The 17,750-nt window shown below is 47.7% G+C and overlaps 1 protein-coding gene across 1 annotated transcript in view; it reads right to left on the bottom strand.

The window, feature by feature from the left end:
* The window catches only part of SEMA7A (semaphorin 7A (John Milton Hagen blood group)), a 162,533-nt gene that overhangs the window by 65,895 nt on the left and 78,888 nt on the right, over window positions 1-17,750 (bottom strand). The window contains exon 3 of the mRNA XM_030187003.1: window positions 11,410-11,451. Within this exon, the coding sequence (XP_030042863.1) occupies window positions 11,410-11,451 (42 nt within the window). The remainder of the gene's footprint in view (window positions 1-11,409; window positions 11,452-17,750) is intronic.

The following is a 17,750-nucleotide window of genomic DNA, read 5'->3' as shown; positions in this document are numbered from 1 at the left end:
ACTTTTTTCACTATTCTCCTGCATGGGTGCTCCACTTTCTCAATGATCATTGGCCTTTTCTCCCCGGCTCTAAGTTTACACATTATGAATCAACTAGATGCTGCGCCTTTTTCTTTCCATCTCCCCACATTTGGAACAATCTTCCCTGCTCCCTCTGCACAGAATCTCCCCTTAAGATTTTCAAAGCCAATCTAAAAGCCTGGCTGTTTCGGCAGGCACTCAAAGTGTCCGATTAAGTGAAACTCACCAACTGGAAGTCCTCCACTTTTCCTTTACCCTAGCTGTTTCTCCTCAGCTTCCTTTTCTTTGTTTCCCTCTTTTTCTCCTTTGTGAGAGTGTTTATCTTTCCTATCATAAAATGGTGTTCTTTTCCTGGTTTCTATTTTATTAGCCTGTACACCATTAACCGGTCAGCGCTGAATATCATCTTAGCCGGCTAAGTTCTGGCAGCCAAAAATGAAACCAGAAATTCAATGCCTATCACAGGACGCGGTGTGACATTGAATTTCCTGGTTCAGAATCCGCAGCAGGTTTTAACTGGTTAGGGTGGTGGACTTTGGTCATGGGGAACTCAGGAACTGAGTTCGATTCCCACTTCAGGCACAGGCAGCTCCTTGTGACTCTGGGCAAGTCACTTAACCCTCCATTGCCCCATGTAAGCCGCATTGAGCCTGCCATGAGTGGGAAAGCACGGGGTACAATTGTAACTAAAATAAAATAGATACTATTGGAGATTCTACATAGAATGTTGCTACTATTGGAGATTCTACATGGAATGTTGCTTCTATTGGAGATTCTACATGGAATGTTGCTATTCCACTAGCAACATTCCATGTAGAAGGCTGCGCAGGCTTCTGTTTCTGTGAGTCTGACGTCCTGCACGTACGTGCAGGACGTCAGACTCACAGAAGCAGAAGCCTGCGTGGCCACATTGGTGGAATAGCAACATTCCATGTAGAATCTCAAGTAGCAACAGTGGAGGAGTGACCTAGTGGTTAGGGTGGTGGACTTTGGTCCTGGGGAACTGAGAAACTGAGTTCGATTCCCACTTCAGGCACAGGCAGCTCCATGTGACTCTGGGCAAGTCACTTAACCCTCCATTGCCCCATGTAAGCCGCACTGAGCCTGCCATGAGTGGGAAAGCGCGGGGTACAAATGTAACAAAAATATAAAAAACTGTGCTGCTTGTAGCCAGCTGAATATCAGCCCCTTAGAGTTTAGGACAATTCTACCTCCTCAGACCTTTGGAAATATAATGCTGAGCTCTAAATAGCACAAATTGAACAATTAACACAGCATCAAAGAATGTTAATGCCTACTTTTTTTTTTTTTTGCATCTTTGTATTTATTGAGAATTTTAGAGAAGTTGTACAGTAACAGCCAAACATACAACAATTTGAGCTCTCAGACAGCCGACCTTGCTGTGGTTGGGCAGTTGGGTGAACTGATACTGGTAGATACATCAGTCAAAATGGGGGGACAGTTTTTGCTTTCTGCAAATTATCCTCTTCATGGCTACTTTTAACAGTGAACTTCATGGGCACACTGTGTGCATTGAAATGTAGCTATGCTGTTCAATCACATTGCTATTTTATGCAGGCATCAATTATTAAGCCACACAGCAATGTACTTTTAAATTATACATTGGCTAGCAGCATGGTTGCTAAAAATGGACTAGGATTGCATCAGAGAAGATTGCAGAAGAGTTGAAAAGGCTGGTTTCTTATTAAGGATCAGCATGGTATGTGTTATTCTGCAGGATGTCCTTCGTCTAATTTTGTGTCATTAAAAAGTGCCACCCTCATTTTAGAAAGAATAGGACCTGCTGTCTAGACTTCTCTCTTCAGCTGACATTTCCACACATCTCCCATCTGGCTGCTTCAGCAGAGGAAGAATTTGTTTTTGCCCACTGGACTACCACGAGTATTCTGAGACTCGTGTTCTTCAAAGAGCATAGAAACACAGAACATGACGGCAAAAAAAGGACCATACTGCCTGTATAGTCTGCACATACTCGCTAAGGGGTCCTTTTACAAAGGCATGCTGAAAAATGGCCTGCGGGAGTGTAGGCGTGGGTTTAATCATTTTTCAGCGCACCTGTAAAAAAGGCCTTTTTTTGCCGAAAATGGACGTGCGGCAAAATTCAAATTGCTGTGCGTCCATTTCGGGTCTGAGACCTTAACGCCAGTCATAGACCTAGCAGTAAAGAATTTGGGTGGTAATGACCTATGCGCGTCAGGTGCCACTTGGCGTACATCCGCTATGCGCGCCAGAAAATAAAAAATACTTTTCAGATACGCATAGTGGACGAGCACCAAAAAAGAATTTTCCGCAAGAGCCACGTGGTAGTCGGGTGGTAACTCCATTTTGGCACACGTTAGGCTCACATAGACGCTTACGCTGCTTAGTAAAAGGACCCCTAACTCAACAATCCCTTCCTCTCCCTCAGAAATCCTCTGCAATTGTCCCATACTTTGAGTTCAGACACAGTCCTCATTGCTACCACCTCTACTGGGAGAATGTTTCATGTATCCATCACCCTTTCTGTACAGAAATATTTCCTTAGATTATTCTAAGTCAGTGGGTCCCAAACTGTGTGCCACAGCGTACTCTCAGGGGTGCTGCGGCGCATCGCTCCCTACTTTCTCCTCCTGCAGGTCCGGCATCTGCCGCTTCCTGCTTCTTCCCCCACCGCCGCTGCAGTGCTTGCAGCTTACATTTTTGGGTCATCCGCGATTCACACAGGCACTGCGGGGACTTCCCTCTGCCGTGTCCCGCCCTCACAACAGGAAGTTGCATCAGAGAGGGCTAGATGTGGCAGACTGGGAATGCCCCGGAGTGCCTGTGTGAATCGCGGATGGCCCAAAAGGTAAAATTATGTATAATCATACCTGATAATTTTCTTTCCATTAATCATAGCTGATCAATCCATAGACTGGTGGGTTGTGTCCATCTACCAGCAGGTGGAGATAGAGAGCAAACTTTTGCCTCCCTATATGTGGTCATGTGCTGCCGGAAACTCCTCAGTATGTCGATATCAAAGCTCCATCCGCAGGACTCAGCACTTAGAGAATTACACCCACGAAGGGACACTCTGCCCAGCTCACCACCGCCGAAACGGGGGAGGGGAATTAACCCAGCTCATCCCCACACAAGTGGGGGAGGGAAATCCGTCCAGCTCATCCCCGCGGAGCGGGGGAGGGACACCACACCCGCCGATGCGGGGGGATCTGGCTTATCCTGCAACCGCAACCGCGGGAGGAGCTGACTGACCCTAACACCGCCGAAGCGGGAGGGGTACAAAGCTGCCCTACAGCCGCACGAAGCGGGAGGGAGTGCCGGCAGAATTTATGTCTCAATCCAGCCCCGTAAAACGGGGGGGAGAGGAATGCAGCAGCTCACTGTAACACAAACTCGTCTCAACTCTTGAAGAATCCAAGTGAAAAAATTTGAACACGAAGTCTTTCTGAAGTAACTGAAGACTAAACTTGAACCTGAAATGCAACCAGAATAAAAACAGTACAGATATCTGGGAGGGGCTATGGATTGATCAGCTATGATTAATGGAAAGAAAATTATCAGGTATGATTATACATAATTTTACCTTCCATATCATCAAGCTGATCAATCCATAGACTGGTGGGATGTACCGAAGCAGTACTCACCCAGGGCGGGACATTGAAATCCCTGACCTCAACACTGAAGCTCCAAACCGGGCCTCCGCCCGTGCAGCCACCGTCAAACGGTAATGCTTGGAGAATGTATGAGCCGAAGCCCAAGTTGCCGCCTTGCATATCTCTTCCAAGGAGACGGATCCGGCCTCTGCCATCGAGGCCGCCTGAGCTCTCGTGGAGTGAGCCTTCAGCTGGATAGGCGGCACCTTCCTTGCGGCCACATAAGCCGCTGCAATGGTTTCCTTGACCCATCTTGCCACTGTAGGCTTAGCAGCCTGCAGACCCCTACGAGGACCTGCAAACAGGACAAACAGATGATCCGATTTCCGGAAATCATTGGTCACTTCCAAGTATCTGATGATGACTCGCCTCACATCCAGATATTTAAGAGCAGAGTACTCCTCTGGGTAGCCCTCCCTACGAAAGGAAGGGAGACAGAGCTGCTGATTCACATGGAAGCGAGAAACAATCTTGGGCAGAAAGGAAGGCACTGTGCGAATAGTCACTCCTGCCTCAGTGAACTGCAGAAAAGGCTCTCGACAAGAGAGCGCCTGGAGCTCGGAAACTCTTCTGGCTGAAGGGATAGCCACCAAAAAGACTGCTTCCACGTCAGGTCTTTCAGAGATGCCCTTGACAAGGGTTCAAAAGGCGGCTTCTGCAATACTCTTAGCACCAGGTTGATATTCCACGCAGGCACCACTGAGTGCAGAGGAGGGCGCAGGTGATTAACTCCCTGAGAAAGCGCACCACATCTGGCTGCGAAGCCAGGGAAGCACCCTTCAGGCGGCCCCTGAAGCAAGCCAGAGCCGCCACCTGGACTTTAAGGGAACTGAGCGACAGGCCTTTCTCCAGACCTTCTTGCAGGAACGCCAACACTGAAGAAATTGGAGCAGTGAAGGGAGAAAGTGAGCCTGCTTCACACCACGCTGCAAAGATACGCCAAACCCTGGCGTAAGCAGTAGAAGTAGAGCGCTTCCTCGCTCTTAGCATAGTGGCGATGACCTTGTCTGAGAAGCCCTTCTTCCTCAGACGCTGTCGCTCAATAGCCAGGCCTTAAGACCAAAGGGGGAGGGATCCTCCATCACCACGGGACCCTGATGTAACAGGCCCTGCTCCACTGACAGCCGCAGAGGATCGTCGACTGAGAGCCTGATCAAGTCCGCATACCAGGGACGTCTGGGCCAATCCGGACCCACCAGGATTACCCTGCCGGGATGCTTGCCACCCGGTCTAGTACCCTGCCCAACATGGGCCAGGGCGGGAACACATAGAGGAGCTCTTGTGTCGGCCACTGTTGGAGAAGAGCATCTACTCCCAGGGATCGAGGGTCCCGTCCTCTGCTGAAAAAGCGCGGCACTTGGTAACTGGCCGATGACGCCATCAGATCTAGGCTCGGCTGGCCCCAGCGCTTCGTGATGTCCAAGAACGCCTGAGCAGATAGTTGCCACTCTCCGGGCTCCAAGGTATGGCGACTGAGAAAGACCGCCTTGACATTCGTGACCCCGGCAATGTGGGCCGCTGAAAGCTGCTCCAGATTCGCTTCCGCCCACTGGCATAGATTCATGGCCTCCTTGGCTAGAGGGGCGCTCTTGGTACCTCCCTGACGGTAGACATAGGCCACAGCCGTGGCATTGTCCGACAGGACCCGTACTGGCTTCAAGACCAGTACCGGGATGAACTCCAAAAGCGCCAACCGAATGGCTCTGAGTTCCAGGAGGTTGATAGACCACTTTGCCTCTGCAGGAGACCAGAGCCCCTGCGCTGTCCTTCCCAAACAGTGGGCTCCCCAGCCCGACAAAGAGGCGTCCGTCGTGACGACAATCCACTCTGGGGTCACCAGAGGCATTCCTGCAGACAACTTGACTGTCTGCAGCCACCAGCTCAGCGCCTTGCGCACTGCTGGGTCCAAGGGAAGGCGCACAGCATAATCCTCCGACAACGGAGTCCAGCGCTGCAGCAGAGAGAGTATAGTGGTCTCATATGAGCCCTGGCCCAGGGCACTACTTCCATCGTGGCCGGCATAGAGCCCAACAGCTGCACATAGTCCCAAGCCCGAAGAGGAGAGGCTACTAGGAACTAGTCCACCTGAGCCTGATTGTCTGGCAGGAACACTCTGCCCACTTGGGTGTCGAATCGAACTCCCAGATACTCCAGGGACTGAGTCGGGCGCAGCTGGCTCTTCTTCTTCTAGTTGATGATCCATCCCAGGGAGCTCAAAAGAGCAACTACCTGGTCCACAGCTTTGCCGCACTCTGCATAAGAGGGGCTCGGATCAACCAGTCGTCCAGATAAGGATGGACTTGTACTCCTGCCTTTCGCAGGAAGGCCGCTATGACCACCATTACTTTGGAAAAGGTCCGCGGAGCAGTAGCCAACCCAAAAGGGAGGGCTCTGAACTGGAAGTGTCGTCCCAGGACTGCAAAACGCAGGATGAGGCCAGATGGGAATATGCAGGTACGCTTCCTTGATGTCCAAGGAAGCCAAGAACTCTCCTGCCTTCACTGCCGCTATAACAGAGCGGAGAGTCTCCATGCAAAAGTGCCGCACTTTCAAGGCCCGATTGACCCCTTTGAGGTCGAGGAAAGGCCGGACAAAACCTCCTTTCTTTGGTACCACAAAGTAAATGGAGTAACGTCCCTTGCCAATCTGATTTTCTGGCACCGGAACGACCGCACCCCGGCGGATCAGGTTGTCCAAGGTCTGCTGCACTGCCACAGCTTTGACCGGAGACTTGCAGGGAGAGAGTACAAACCCGTCTCTTAAGGGTCGGCAGAACTCTAGCTTGTAGCCGTCTCTGATGACTTCCAGCACCCAAGCGTCTGAAGTTATTGTGGTCCACTCGCCCAGAAACGAGGCCAGCCGTCCTCCAATCTGCACTGGGGCGTGGACCAAGGCCCCGTCATTGGGTACAAGACCCTGGGGGAGGACCGGAGGGAGCACCTCCGGGACGGCGGTCTCTGCGAAAGGAATGCTGCTTGGGGGAGAAATTCCTCTTGAAGGAAGAGGGGGCAGAGGAACCCGACTTGCCCGGGCGGTACCGACGGGCTTCCTGCAACCGTCCTCTGGAGGTACCGGGACGAGTACTAGCCCGAGCCCTGACCTCTGGTAATTTCTTGCCCTTAGACGTGCCGAGATCGGTCACGATTTTGTCCAGCTCGACCCCAAAGAGCAGCTTACCTTTAAAAGGCAATCTAGCCAGGCGGGATTTAGAGGCGTGGTCAGCAGACCAATGTTTCAGCCAAAGCCACCGCCGCGCAGAGACTGTCTGAGCCATGCCTTTAGCTGAGGCTCTCAAGACATCATACAGCAAGTCTGCCAAATAGGCTAAGCCCGATTCCAGGGCCGGCCAATCAGCCCTCAAGGAAAGATCCGAGAGGGAAGCCCGCTGCACCATAGTCAGGCACGCCCTGGCCACATAGGAGCCGCAAACTGAGGCCTGCAAACTTAAAGCAGCTGCCTCAAAGGACGACCTTAAGGCCGCCTCCAATCTTCTGTCTTGGGCGTCCTTTAGGGCCGTGCCACCTTCCACCGGCAACGCCGTTTTCTTAGTCACCGCAGTGATTAAAGAATCCACGGTAGGCCACAGATAGGCCTCACGTTCACTCACAGCCACAGGATAGAGACGGGACATAGCCCTAGCCACTTTAAGGCTCGTTTCCGGGACATCCCATTGAGCCGAAATTAAGGTGTGCATGGCATCATGCACGTGGAAGGTTCTAGGCGGGCGCTTCGTCCCCAGCATAATGGCAGAGCCAACAGGGGCTGAGGGAGAGACGTCCTCCGGAGAGGAAACTTCAAAGTGTCCATGGCCTGTAACAACAGGTTGGGCAAATCCTCTGGGCTAAAAAGCCGCGCTGCAGAGGGGTCATCCGCTCCATCCGAGCGGGGATCCGTCTCCTCCAAGGAATCCGCAAAGGACCGTTGGGAGACCTCAGACACGCTGCCCTCATCTACATCGGAGGAGACAAGTCCTCCAAGGCCTGAAAATCAACCCGAGGGCGTTTACCTCTGGGAACCTCAACCTCTTTACCAGAAGAGGGAACAGGGGCAGCGTTTTGCCTGAGGAAAGCCTGATGCAGCAGCAAAACAAACTCGGGGGAGAAACCCCCCAGACTGTGCACTTCCGCAGCCTGGGCAACAGCCCTAGATGCACTCTCAACCGGCGCTCGCAAGAGCGGGGGAGAGACATGCTGCGCATCCAAAATGGCGTCCGGCGCGACACTCCACGAAGGAGCCGCGCGGGAAGAACGGCGCTTAACTTTAGCCGCTTTTGTGCCGTCGCCCAAATTAAGGGCGTTCATGGCATTAATGTCTCCAACCTCAAGGGCGGCCCACGAAGAAGCCGTCCGAGCCGCGTGGCCGGCCAAGATGGCGGAGGCGAGGAGCGGGGGATGGGCGTTTATGGCGGGAAAAACCGCCGCGCCGGAGGAAGGACCGGGACATTCATCGGTCACGAAACCGTCACCCAACAAGGGCGAATCAGGCTTTAATACCCCCGCATCCCCTCTAGAAGCGCTCCAGCGATCCGGGGAGCGACCCTTTGCGCCCTCGCCCTCCGACGCCATATGCCACGAGGAGAAGAATCGGGGAACCCCCTGCCCGCTATAAAAAGGTAAAATTACCTGCTTGCCGCTCCGAGCTGTAACGAACTGGTGTCCCAGTGAGTAGCTGCAATGAACGTTTAAATAAACGTCGAAATAAACGCCTTTAAAGACGTTTAAATTTTTTTTTTTTTTTTTTTTTAACGGAGCCAGCGGGAGGGGGGAGAAAAGGAGGGACCTGGCACCACCAGGTTTGCACTTGCTCAAAAGAGCCCTCAACCCCAGGCCTCAACAAAACCTAAGGATTAGGCTTGGAGGCCTAGCCAGAGCTGCTGCTGTGTGTGACCACCACCTGCTGAGATAGAGAACATACTGGGGAGTTTCCGGCAGCACATGACCACATATAGGGAGGCAAAAGTTTGCTCTCTATCTCCACCTGCTGGTAGATGGACACAACCCACCAGTCTATGGATTGATCAGCTTGATGATATGGAAATGTAAGCTGCAAGCACTGCAGCAGCAGCGGAGGACGGAGAAGGAAGCGGCAGCGATCCTGGACCTGCAGGAATGAAGGTAGCGAGCGATGCTGGATTTAGGGAAGGCAGAGGTGTGCTGGTGTGAGAGGAGGGGGCTGCAGGGAAAGGGAGAACTATGTGGGGGGGGGGGGTACAGAAACCCATATTGCTGGGGGGGGGGGGTGCGGAGACCCATGTGACTGGGGGGGGGGGGGGGGTGCTGCAGAGACCTATGTGGCCAGGGAACAGGGTGCCGTGAACCGAAAAAGTTTGGGAACCCTTGCTCTTAGTCAACTTCATCCTATGAACCCTCATTTCAGAGCTTCCTTTCAGCTGAAAGAGGCCTGCCTCCTATGCATTTATCCATGGAGGTATTTCAATATCTACCATCTTGTCACTATGCCTTTCCTCCAGAGTATACATGTTAAGATTTTTTAACTCTGCCCCCACATGCTTTATGATGAAGACTGTTGACCATTTTAGTAGCCACCTCTTGGACTAACTTCATCTAGTTTAAATCTTTTAAAATGGGGAAATCTCTAGAATTTCATACAGTAGTCGAAATGAGATCTCACCAGAGACTTATACAGAGACACTATCACCTCCTTTTTCCTGCTGTCCATTCTTCTCTCTATGCACCCAAGCATCCTTCTGGCTTGATAAGAGAAATAGAAAAACTTCATCTCATACTAAGAGCAATGTAATATACCAATTGCATCCAGCAGAAAAAGAGAAGACCAATCTGGTCTATCCACTAACACTGTGATACCAGAGCTCTTATCTCATCTGTGGTTTTCACTTTCCTGATATCCAGTGGGATAACTGTTACGAGACCTACTAGACGAAGAAACTTAATGCAATAAATCATCAGTCTGCTAGTTACTACAGTAACCCAGAAGGACAGGGTCTGCAGACTATCAAAGGAAAAATTCTATGAATGGGACTGGAAAAGATCGGCGCTAAGCGTTATTCTATTAAGAGCACGCATAGATTCCCGCGCCCAACTCTGGGCATCAGACTTATGCCAGCTGAAACTTGGTGTAAATCCTGCTGCACAAGTTGGGCACAGATCCCCCAAATTCTATAATAACCCAACTTTCCAGAATGCCCCTGACCCACCCATGCTCCTCCTATGGCCACGCCCCTTTTAGGTTACACGTATGGGATTTGGGTGCCCAGTGTTATAGAATAGCGCACGGCCAGATGTGTGTGCAAATCCCAATTAGAGCCAATTAACCTCAATAATTGGTTGTTAGCTTCCAGTTATTGATTATTAATGGCTCATTATTGAATTGAGTTTTGCATGCATCTAGTATTGGCGCCCAAATCTGGGCACCATGTATAGAATCCAGGGGTTAGTTCATCCGTTTGGATCCAGGCAGCTTCCACTATATCTAAGCCACCCTAGAAAAATGTGTATCTAACCTGTTCTGAAGATCTTTCAGTTAATGAAGATTCCCTACACCATCCTAGGTAAATTGTTTAAGTGCTTAACTACCCTACAGTTATGAAGGTATCCAACTCATAAGCCCATAACTTGTACTATCCTCAGTGAGGAGAAATGACCTCTTTTTAACCTCCGTTCATGTGCCTGGCAAGATCTATACACCGACAAACATCATAATATTGTGTATTTCCTAGGCTATTTTTATATCCATAATTTCATTTAACTTCCTGGATTTGTATGCAGTTTATTTAAAGAATCTGCTGTTGTGCTAACTCAGATTATTTAACTTTGGAGACAGGCAGGACCATATTCAGGATCTCAGCAAAATGAAAAATATCATGTAAATGCTTTAACTGATGGGTGTTTTTGAAACTGTATTCTAATCACAAGTTATTTTAATGGCAGTTTTCTCCTGTCTTCTTCCTATGGAGTGAACTGGTCACCATGTACCCGATATTTAAAAAGCAGTTAAATATTCAGCCACAGGCTAGGCATTCTGGGGCTCACACTCACTAAGCATGTACTGGTTGAAATTCAAAGCGAGTTAACTGGTTAGTGCCGCTGTGCAAGCTGGCTATGTCGGGGGTGTTCAGGGGCATTTTGGAGGCAGAGTCTGGTTAGTTCTCAATATTCAGAGCTAACCAGCCAGTGGTAGTGCATAAATAGGACCACAAAAATAATCTTTAAGCCTGTTAGCTCTGACTATCAAGTTAACCAGACATGTGCTAGCTGGCTTTAAAAAAACAAATATTCAATGATGGTGACTGGATATGGCCTGGCACTGAATATCCAGGTTTAAACACCAACGGCGGACATAATAGCACTGCTCACCACTGGCTGAATATCAGGGGGCTAAATTATACATTTACAGTGACATTTTAGAAAGGACATACACATTGGAATTGGGATGTCCAGGTTGGGACATCTCAAGTTCCGTTAGTATTTTTGAACAGGATTTGCAGATGAAGATCTGGTTCTAAAAGATACGGAGTAAAGGACATAAATGTGGCAATTACATGTGTCAGGAGCATTCATTTTTAAAAACATGAATACCTAAACTATCAATGGTTCAAAACAGGCAAAAAAACCTTTATAGTATGAAATAGCAGGAATAAAAAATGTTTCTGTGTTGGCCATTTTAGAAACATACAATTTTATATTTCGTACAGGAAACATAATGACACACAGCAATGTTTCTCATTTGTTCTGAATCAGGAAAGGACGCTACTCACTTGCCCTTGGCAGTTTCCATAATCTTCTGCTTTGAATTCCACCTGGAAAGAAAGAAACAGTGACATTATCTGAGGTGATATCTACATCTAAGTAGCTAAAACAGAACTTGTCTTGTGGCAAGGGGAGGGTGAAATTAAGAGAATCTAGGGATTAAAAAAACAGATGACGTATGCTCTCAAGTTCTTTTGAGTTTTCAACAGCAGCTAAGTGACTTGGTTACTATGCATAGTTTAGTTATATAGACATTAATTGAGAAAATAACTGTTGACTATTCTTTTGATATTTTATTGGAGCACCTGTTTTTTTTTGTAACAACTGTTTTTTTTCTCCTAATGGGAGTTGTTTTCTGTTTCTTTTCTCGGGGCTCCGTTTGGAACCGACAATAGTAGCTATGAGTGGAGGACCATCCGTGTAGGCAACCCAAGACAGTTGAGGTTCCATTTGTTTAACTGATTTATTTGTCCTGTCAAGTTCTCTTCCATTAATGTCTTGAGCAAAACTTGTTATATTTTGGTTTACATTTTTTGCTATCCAATATTTATATTTTTGCCTATACAATACTAGCATAAATCCAATTAGCAAGCCTAAATTTACATATGACCATTTAAGCCAAGTCAATGACAGGCCTAATTGCACCATGCAAAGCGCTAACTAGTATTCTATAAGTTACATGGGTAAGTTGTAGACACGCCCATTGCCTGTCTATGCTCTGCCCACATTTAGCCCCTGTACAGTAAGGCACTATGGGGTCTTTTTACTAAGCTGCGGCAAAGGGGGCCTGTGTTTTTGACACACAATAAGGCTACCTTTTACCACAGCGGATAAAAGGCTGGGTTTTTTTTTTAAGAAATGGCCTTGCGGTAAGTGAAGCACTTGCTGTGTGACCATTTGGAGGGGGGGAGCATTTACCTCCACCCATTGAAGTGGCAGTAAGGGCTCCTGCGCTAACCGAAACTCAATGGCAACCAATGAAATTGCTTGTATAATGGCATCGCATGTTCTGCAATACCAACACCACCCTGCAAACGAATCGCAGAATTTTGTAGAGTTCTCAACTGTCTCACCAGAAATTGGAGGAGTCCCAGGTATACCACATTTCCATATTCCAATTTGGATATTACAAATGCATGTAAGAAAACATGAAAAGTGGATGTATAAAAAAAAAAAAAAAAAAAAAAAACTTTTGCTGTCCTCAACATTTGTAAAGCAGCAAAACCAACCCACACCACCTGAGATATTTGTAATTCAAAGCGCGATTCCCAATCCAATATCACCCCTAAATATCAAAAACAACCACAAACAAACTTCCCTTTCTAAAAACTATGGAGCCAATGCCAGTCAGGAGAAACGCTCTGTTAACCAACATACCTTAGTGTTTTCCACATTCAAAATCAACTTGTGTTTTTTTTAAGTGGTTTGTAAGTGTAGGTGACAAGTTATAAATTTGCCCTTCATGACTGTAAGCCCTCCAGGGACAGAAAATACCTACTGTACCTGAATGTAACTCACTTTGAGCTACAACTGAAAAAGGTATGAGCCAAATCCAATACATATTAATAATTTCATGCTACTCTGCAAAATTCTTGCACCACATGTATAACCAAATACTTAGAGATATAGGTACAAGATACTTCTTCTCGATAAAAAGCATTCTGATAAAAAAAAAATCAGGATAGTTCAGTATAAAGTCAGCCCTGTTTTTCACGACATATAATGGGAGAGACCCTCATAAAACACTTCATATATCCACAATGGGCTCAAACAGGCCTGCAGTATTTTCTCTCAATCTTTGATCCGTAACTAGGATTTTATTTTATTTTCTTCTCTGTTAATGATTAATACTGTAAACCTCCCTTTTAGCCTTCTGAATTCTAAAGGCAGTCTAGTAAATTCTTTGAATAAATAATTAAATACAAAATATTTGCAAAAATACTGGAAGCATTCAGCTAGTCATTCAAGTGCTTTCAGAACACATTCATTTTTTTTTAATTTATTCATGAATTTATTAGGATTTATTCACTGCCTTTTTGAAGAAATTCGCCCAAGGCTGTGAACAGCAAGAATAAGCTGGATATAGATAATAGACAATTATAGAAGTATTTATGTCCTTATACCCCCACTCTCTCTCTTATCTATTCTTCTCCCATGCACCTTCTCGCATTCTTACTTCTCTTTTCCTTATTTTCATAAAAACATTGTCACTGTTCCATCTAAGCGGAGCGAGAGTCCTCCACCTATGGTCCTGCCAGAGGGAAGTGCTGTTTCATTATCACATTTACAATAGTGAGGGACAGGCAACCTCTTCAGAACCTCCAACATGCCAGTCCCTAACAATTAAAAACACTATACTGAACCATCACCCCTGACTGGTAGCAATGCAGTTGGAGGACTCCCGCTCAGCTTAGAGGGAACAGTGCACATTGTGTGTTGTCACATCCACTTTCTTCACCATGGATGTTCCTCATATTAGTACTGATGATTAAAGCAGAGGGAATCAACCACACAATGGAAAACTACAAAAATCAAACTGCAATGGGCCAACAGTGGGACGGAGAGGAAGTAACACAATAGACTTCTTATTGACAGAATAAGAACATAGGAATATAAGAATAGCCATACTGGGTCAGACCCATGATCCATCTAGCCTGGTATCCTGCTTCCAACAGTGGCTAATCCAGGTCAAAAGTACTTAAGGGAAACTCAATTAGTAGCAACATTCTATGCTACCAATCCTGGGGCACGCAGTGGTTTCCCCCATGTCCATTTCAATAACAGACTATGGACTTTTCCTCCAGGAGCTTGTTCAAACCTTTTTTAAACCCAGATACATTAACTGCTGATACCACATTCTCTGGCAGTGAGTTCCAGAGCTTAACTACTCTTTGAGTGAAAAAATATGTCCTCCTATTTGTTTTAAAAGTATTTCCATGAAATTTAATTGAGTGTTCCCTGGTCTTTGTACTGAAAAATCGATTCACTTTTATCCATTCTACACTACTCAGGCTTTTGTAGACCTCAATCATATCCCCCCTCAGTCGTCTCTTTTCCAAGCTGAAGAGCCCTAACCTCTTTAGCCTTTCCTCATATGGGAGGAGTTCCAACCCCTTTATCATTTTGGTTGCTCTTCTTTGAACCTTTTCTAGTTCCTCTATATCTTTTTTGAGATACGGCGACCAGTCAAGGTGAGCGATATAGTGGCATTATAATTGTTACGGTCTGGTCTGTGGAGGGCAGGCAGGAACTGCACACCACTGAAGGTGAGTTCCAAGGTCCTAGCCCAGAAGAACTATGGACGGCCAACGAACCCCAGACTTCTTCACTTGACCAACCGCCGTTCTCCGGGAGTTGAGCCCCCAGGTGCAGGCAGCCAGCAGGATTTGTCACTACCAGGGGAACGCAAACTAGAGGTAGATGCCAGGCCAAGACTAAAGGGCTAGAAGAGAGTCACCGGATAGGATCCCAGTTAGTAGCAAGCTCAGGGTACATGGGCAGGATACCCAGTAAGAGCGCTCTGGAAATAAAGGCTGAGACCCACAGAAGAAGTGCTCTGGGAGATTCAGTGAAGGGCTCTGTAGCTTCAGACAGATGCTCACAATAGCAAAGCTCTATAGCTTCAGACAGGTGCTCACAGCAGGAATGTTCTGTAACTTCAGACAGACACGGTAGAAAGGCTCTGTATAGTCAGGTAGAGGCTCACAGTGGAAAAGGTCTGTAACTTCAGCCAGATGCTCACAGCAGGAATGTTCTGGAACTTCAGGCAGATGCTCATAGTAACAAAGCTCTGTAACTTCAGTCAAACACTCACAGCAGGAATGTTCTGGAACTTCAGACAGACGCTCACAGTAGAAGAGCTCTGTAGCTTTCAGGCAGGCACTCACAGTAGAAAGGCCCTGTAACGGTCAGGTAGAGGCTCACACTGGAAAAGCTCTGTAACGTCAGCCAGACACTCACAGCAGGAAAGTTCTGTAACTTCAGACAGAGAAAGGGAGCTTCAGGAACCCTCAAGACGAGAGATGAAAGTTGTTGCCGAAGCCCCAAATGCCCCGAGTAACAGCAATTTAAAGGGAAAGACTGGTGTCAGGTGTGTGACAAGGCGAACGCTGCCAAAGGGGAGCACATGACATCAGTATGCCCGAAAGCGCATCCTCCCACCCCAAAGCCATGCTACAGAAATCATGCGACACCCCCTACAGTGGAGGAAAGTAGAGCTCCCAGTCACCGCTGCGTGCCCTGTCTACGCATCTCTACAGCGCTTCCCGGTGAGCAGAGCGACAATAATATTCTTGGTCTTATTTTGCATCCTTTTCCTAATAATTCCTACCATTCTGTTTGCTTTTTGGTCGCTCCCATGCACTGGGCAGAAGATTTCAGCATATTGTCTACAATGACACTTCGATCTTTTTCTTGAGTGCTGAAACCTAAGGTGGACCCCAATATCAGGTAACTATGAATCGCATTATTCTTCCCAATGTGCATCATTTTGTATTTGTCCACATTAAATTTCATCTGCCATTTAGATGCCCGGTCTTCCAATTTCCTAAGGTCTTCCTGCAATTTTTCACAATCCGCATGTGTTTTGACAGCTTTGAATAGTTTTGTATCATCTACAAATATAATCATCTCACTTGTCGCTCTGTTTTCCAGATCATTTATAAATATGCTAAATAACACCAGTCCCAGTACAGATCCCTGCGGCACTCCACTATTCATCCTCCTCCTTTGAGAAAAATGGCCATTTAACCCTACCCTCTGTTTTCTGTCCAATCACCAATTCCTAATCCAATTCTGATGAAAAGAGCAAAGTAATAACTTGTTTTGACCTCCTGACAGAATTGAAGTTGTCCTTAGCTTGGTATATGGTTGCTTGACAACTTCTCCTATTTTCCTACATGTAGAATCGGATGGACAGTAGAAAGCAGTGTACACTAGATTTTCAGACTCCTGAGGCAGGCGCCTATGCACTGAAACACAGCCGCTCTGTCAAGTCTTTTTGCATCTCCCTTGTGTTCTTTGGATGAGCCTACCCAGCCTGCTCTTTGGTTTGTGTAGACAACGTTCGTAGGGATTGAGCGTTCCTCCATGTTTAGTGGCTGATCTCTCCTATCTGTAAGTTAAGCAACATCAGTTTCAACATTCTAAAAAGGAGGTTTTTTAGGCTTCCACCAAAGTTGTCTTTTGAAATATTATTATGGTTGCATTTTGCTGAGCAATTTTTTGTCTGCTTGTTTTCCAGTTCATAATTCTGACAGAAGATTCATTGTTTCTCAGTACTTTCTGCTACCCCTTAGTTGTATTCAGGTAATTGAAATCTCCGATTGTTACCATGTGGCCAAATTTGTTATCCTTATTAACTTCTGTTAGCATTTCACTCTCTGGGTCCCTTTTATTAAAGCTTAGCATGCGCTAACAGACATTATTGTGCACTAACCCCCGGATTCTATATAGCGCGCCTAGCATTCCATGCCGAATTCCAAGCGTATTATGTAACAACGCATGTAACTTAATTGGCTTACCAAGCCAATCAGTGTTGTTAACAGCACTTAACAAGCAATAACGAGTACTAACTGACAGTGGAGATCCTAGGTCGGCTGCCACCTGGGGCGGATTGCCGCTGTGCAACCCCCTCCCCGGGTGCAGCGGCGTCCATCCCCCCAGGGTGCAGCACGAGACCCCCCTGGCGCAATGACACCCCCTTCCCCAGCACATCAACCCCCCCCCCCCCACGCAATGACACCCCCCTCCCCGGCGCATCAAGCCCCCCCCCCCCCGGGTGCATTCTTTGCTGCTGGAGGGTGCATAGAGCAGCCGCGCACCTGTCGGCTCCACTGGCTCCCTCTGTTCCTCTCCCCAGGGCAGAGGGAGCAGGGAACGAGCGGAGCTGACAGGTGCACGGCTGCTTTCTGCACCTTCCAGCAACGTGCACCCAGGGCGGACCGCCCCGCCCTTGCTACGCCGCTGTAAATTCTAATTATTGTCAAATAGCAATAAAGCGAATGCTACATACCTGTAGAAGGTATTCTCCGAGGACAGCAGGCTGATTGTTCTCACTGATGGGTGACGTCCACGGCAGCCCCTCCAATCGGAAACTTCACTAGCAAAGTCCTTTGCTAGCCCTCGCGCGCCCGCGCGCACCGCGCATGCGCGGCCGTCTTCCCGCCCGAAACCGGCTCGAGCCGGCCAGTCCAGTATGTAGCAAGACAATACACTTCAAGGGAAGACACAACTCCAAAGGGGAGGCGGGCGGGTTTGTGAGAACAATCAGCCTGCTGTCCTCGGAGAATACCTTCTACAGGTATGTAGCATTCGCTTTCTCCGAGGACAAGCAGGCTGCTTGTTCTCA

Source organism: Microcaecilia unicolor, chromosome 1, assembly GCF_901765095.1.
Source record: "Microcaecilia unicolor chromosome 1, aMicUni1.1, whole genome shotgun sequence".
Lineage (NCBI taxonomy): Eukaryota > Metazoa > Chordata > Amphibia > Gymnophiona > Siphonopidae > Microcaecilia > Microcaecilia unicolor.
Note: the sequence above shows the minus strand (reverse complement) of the source record. Positions and strands in the feature narration are given on the sequence as shown.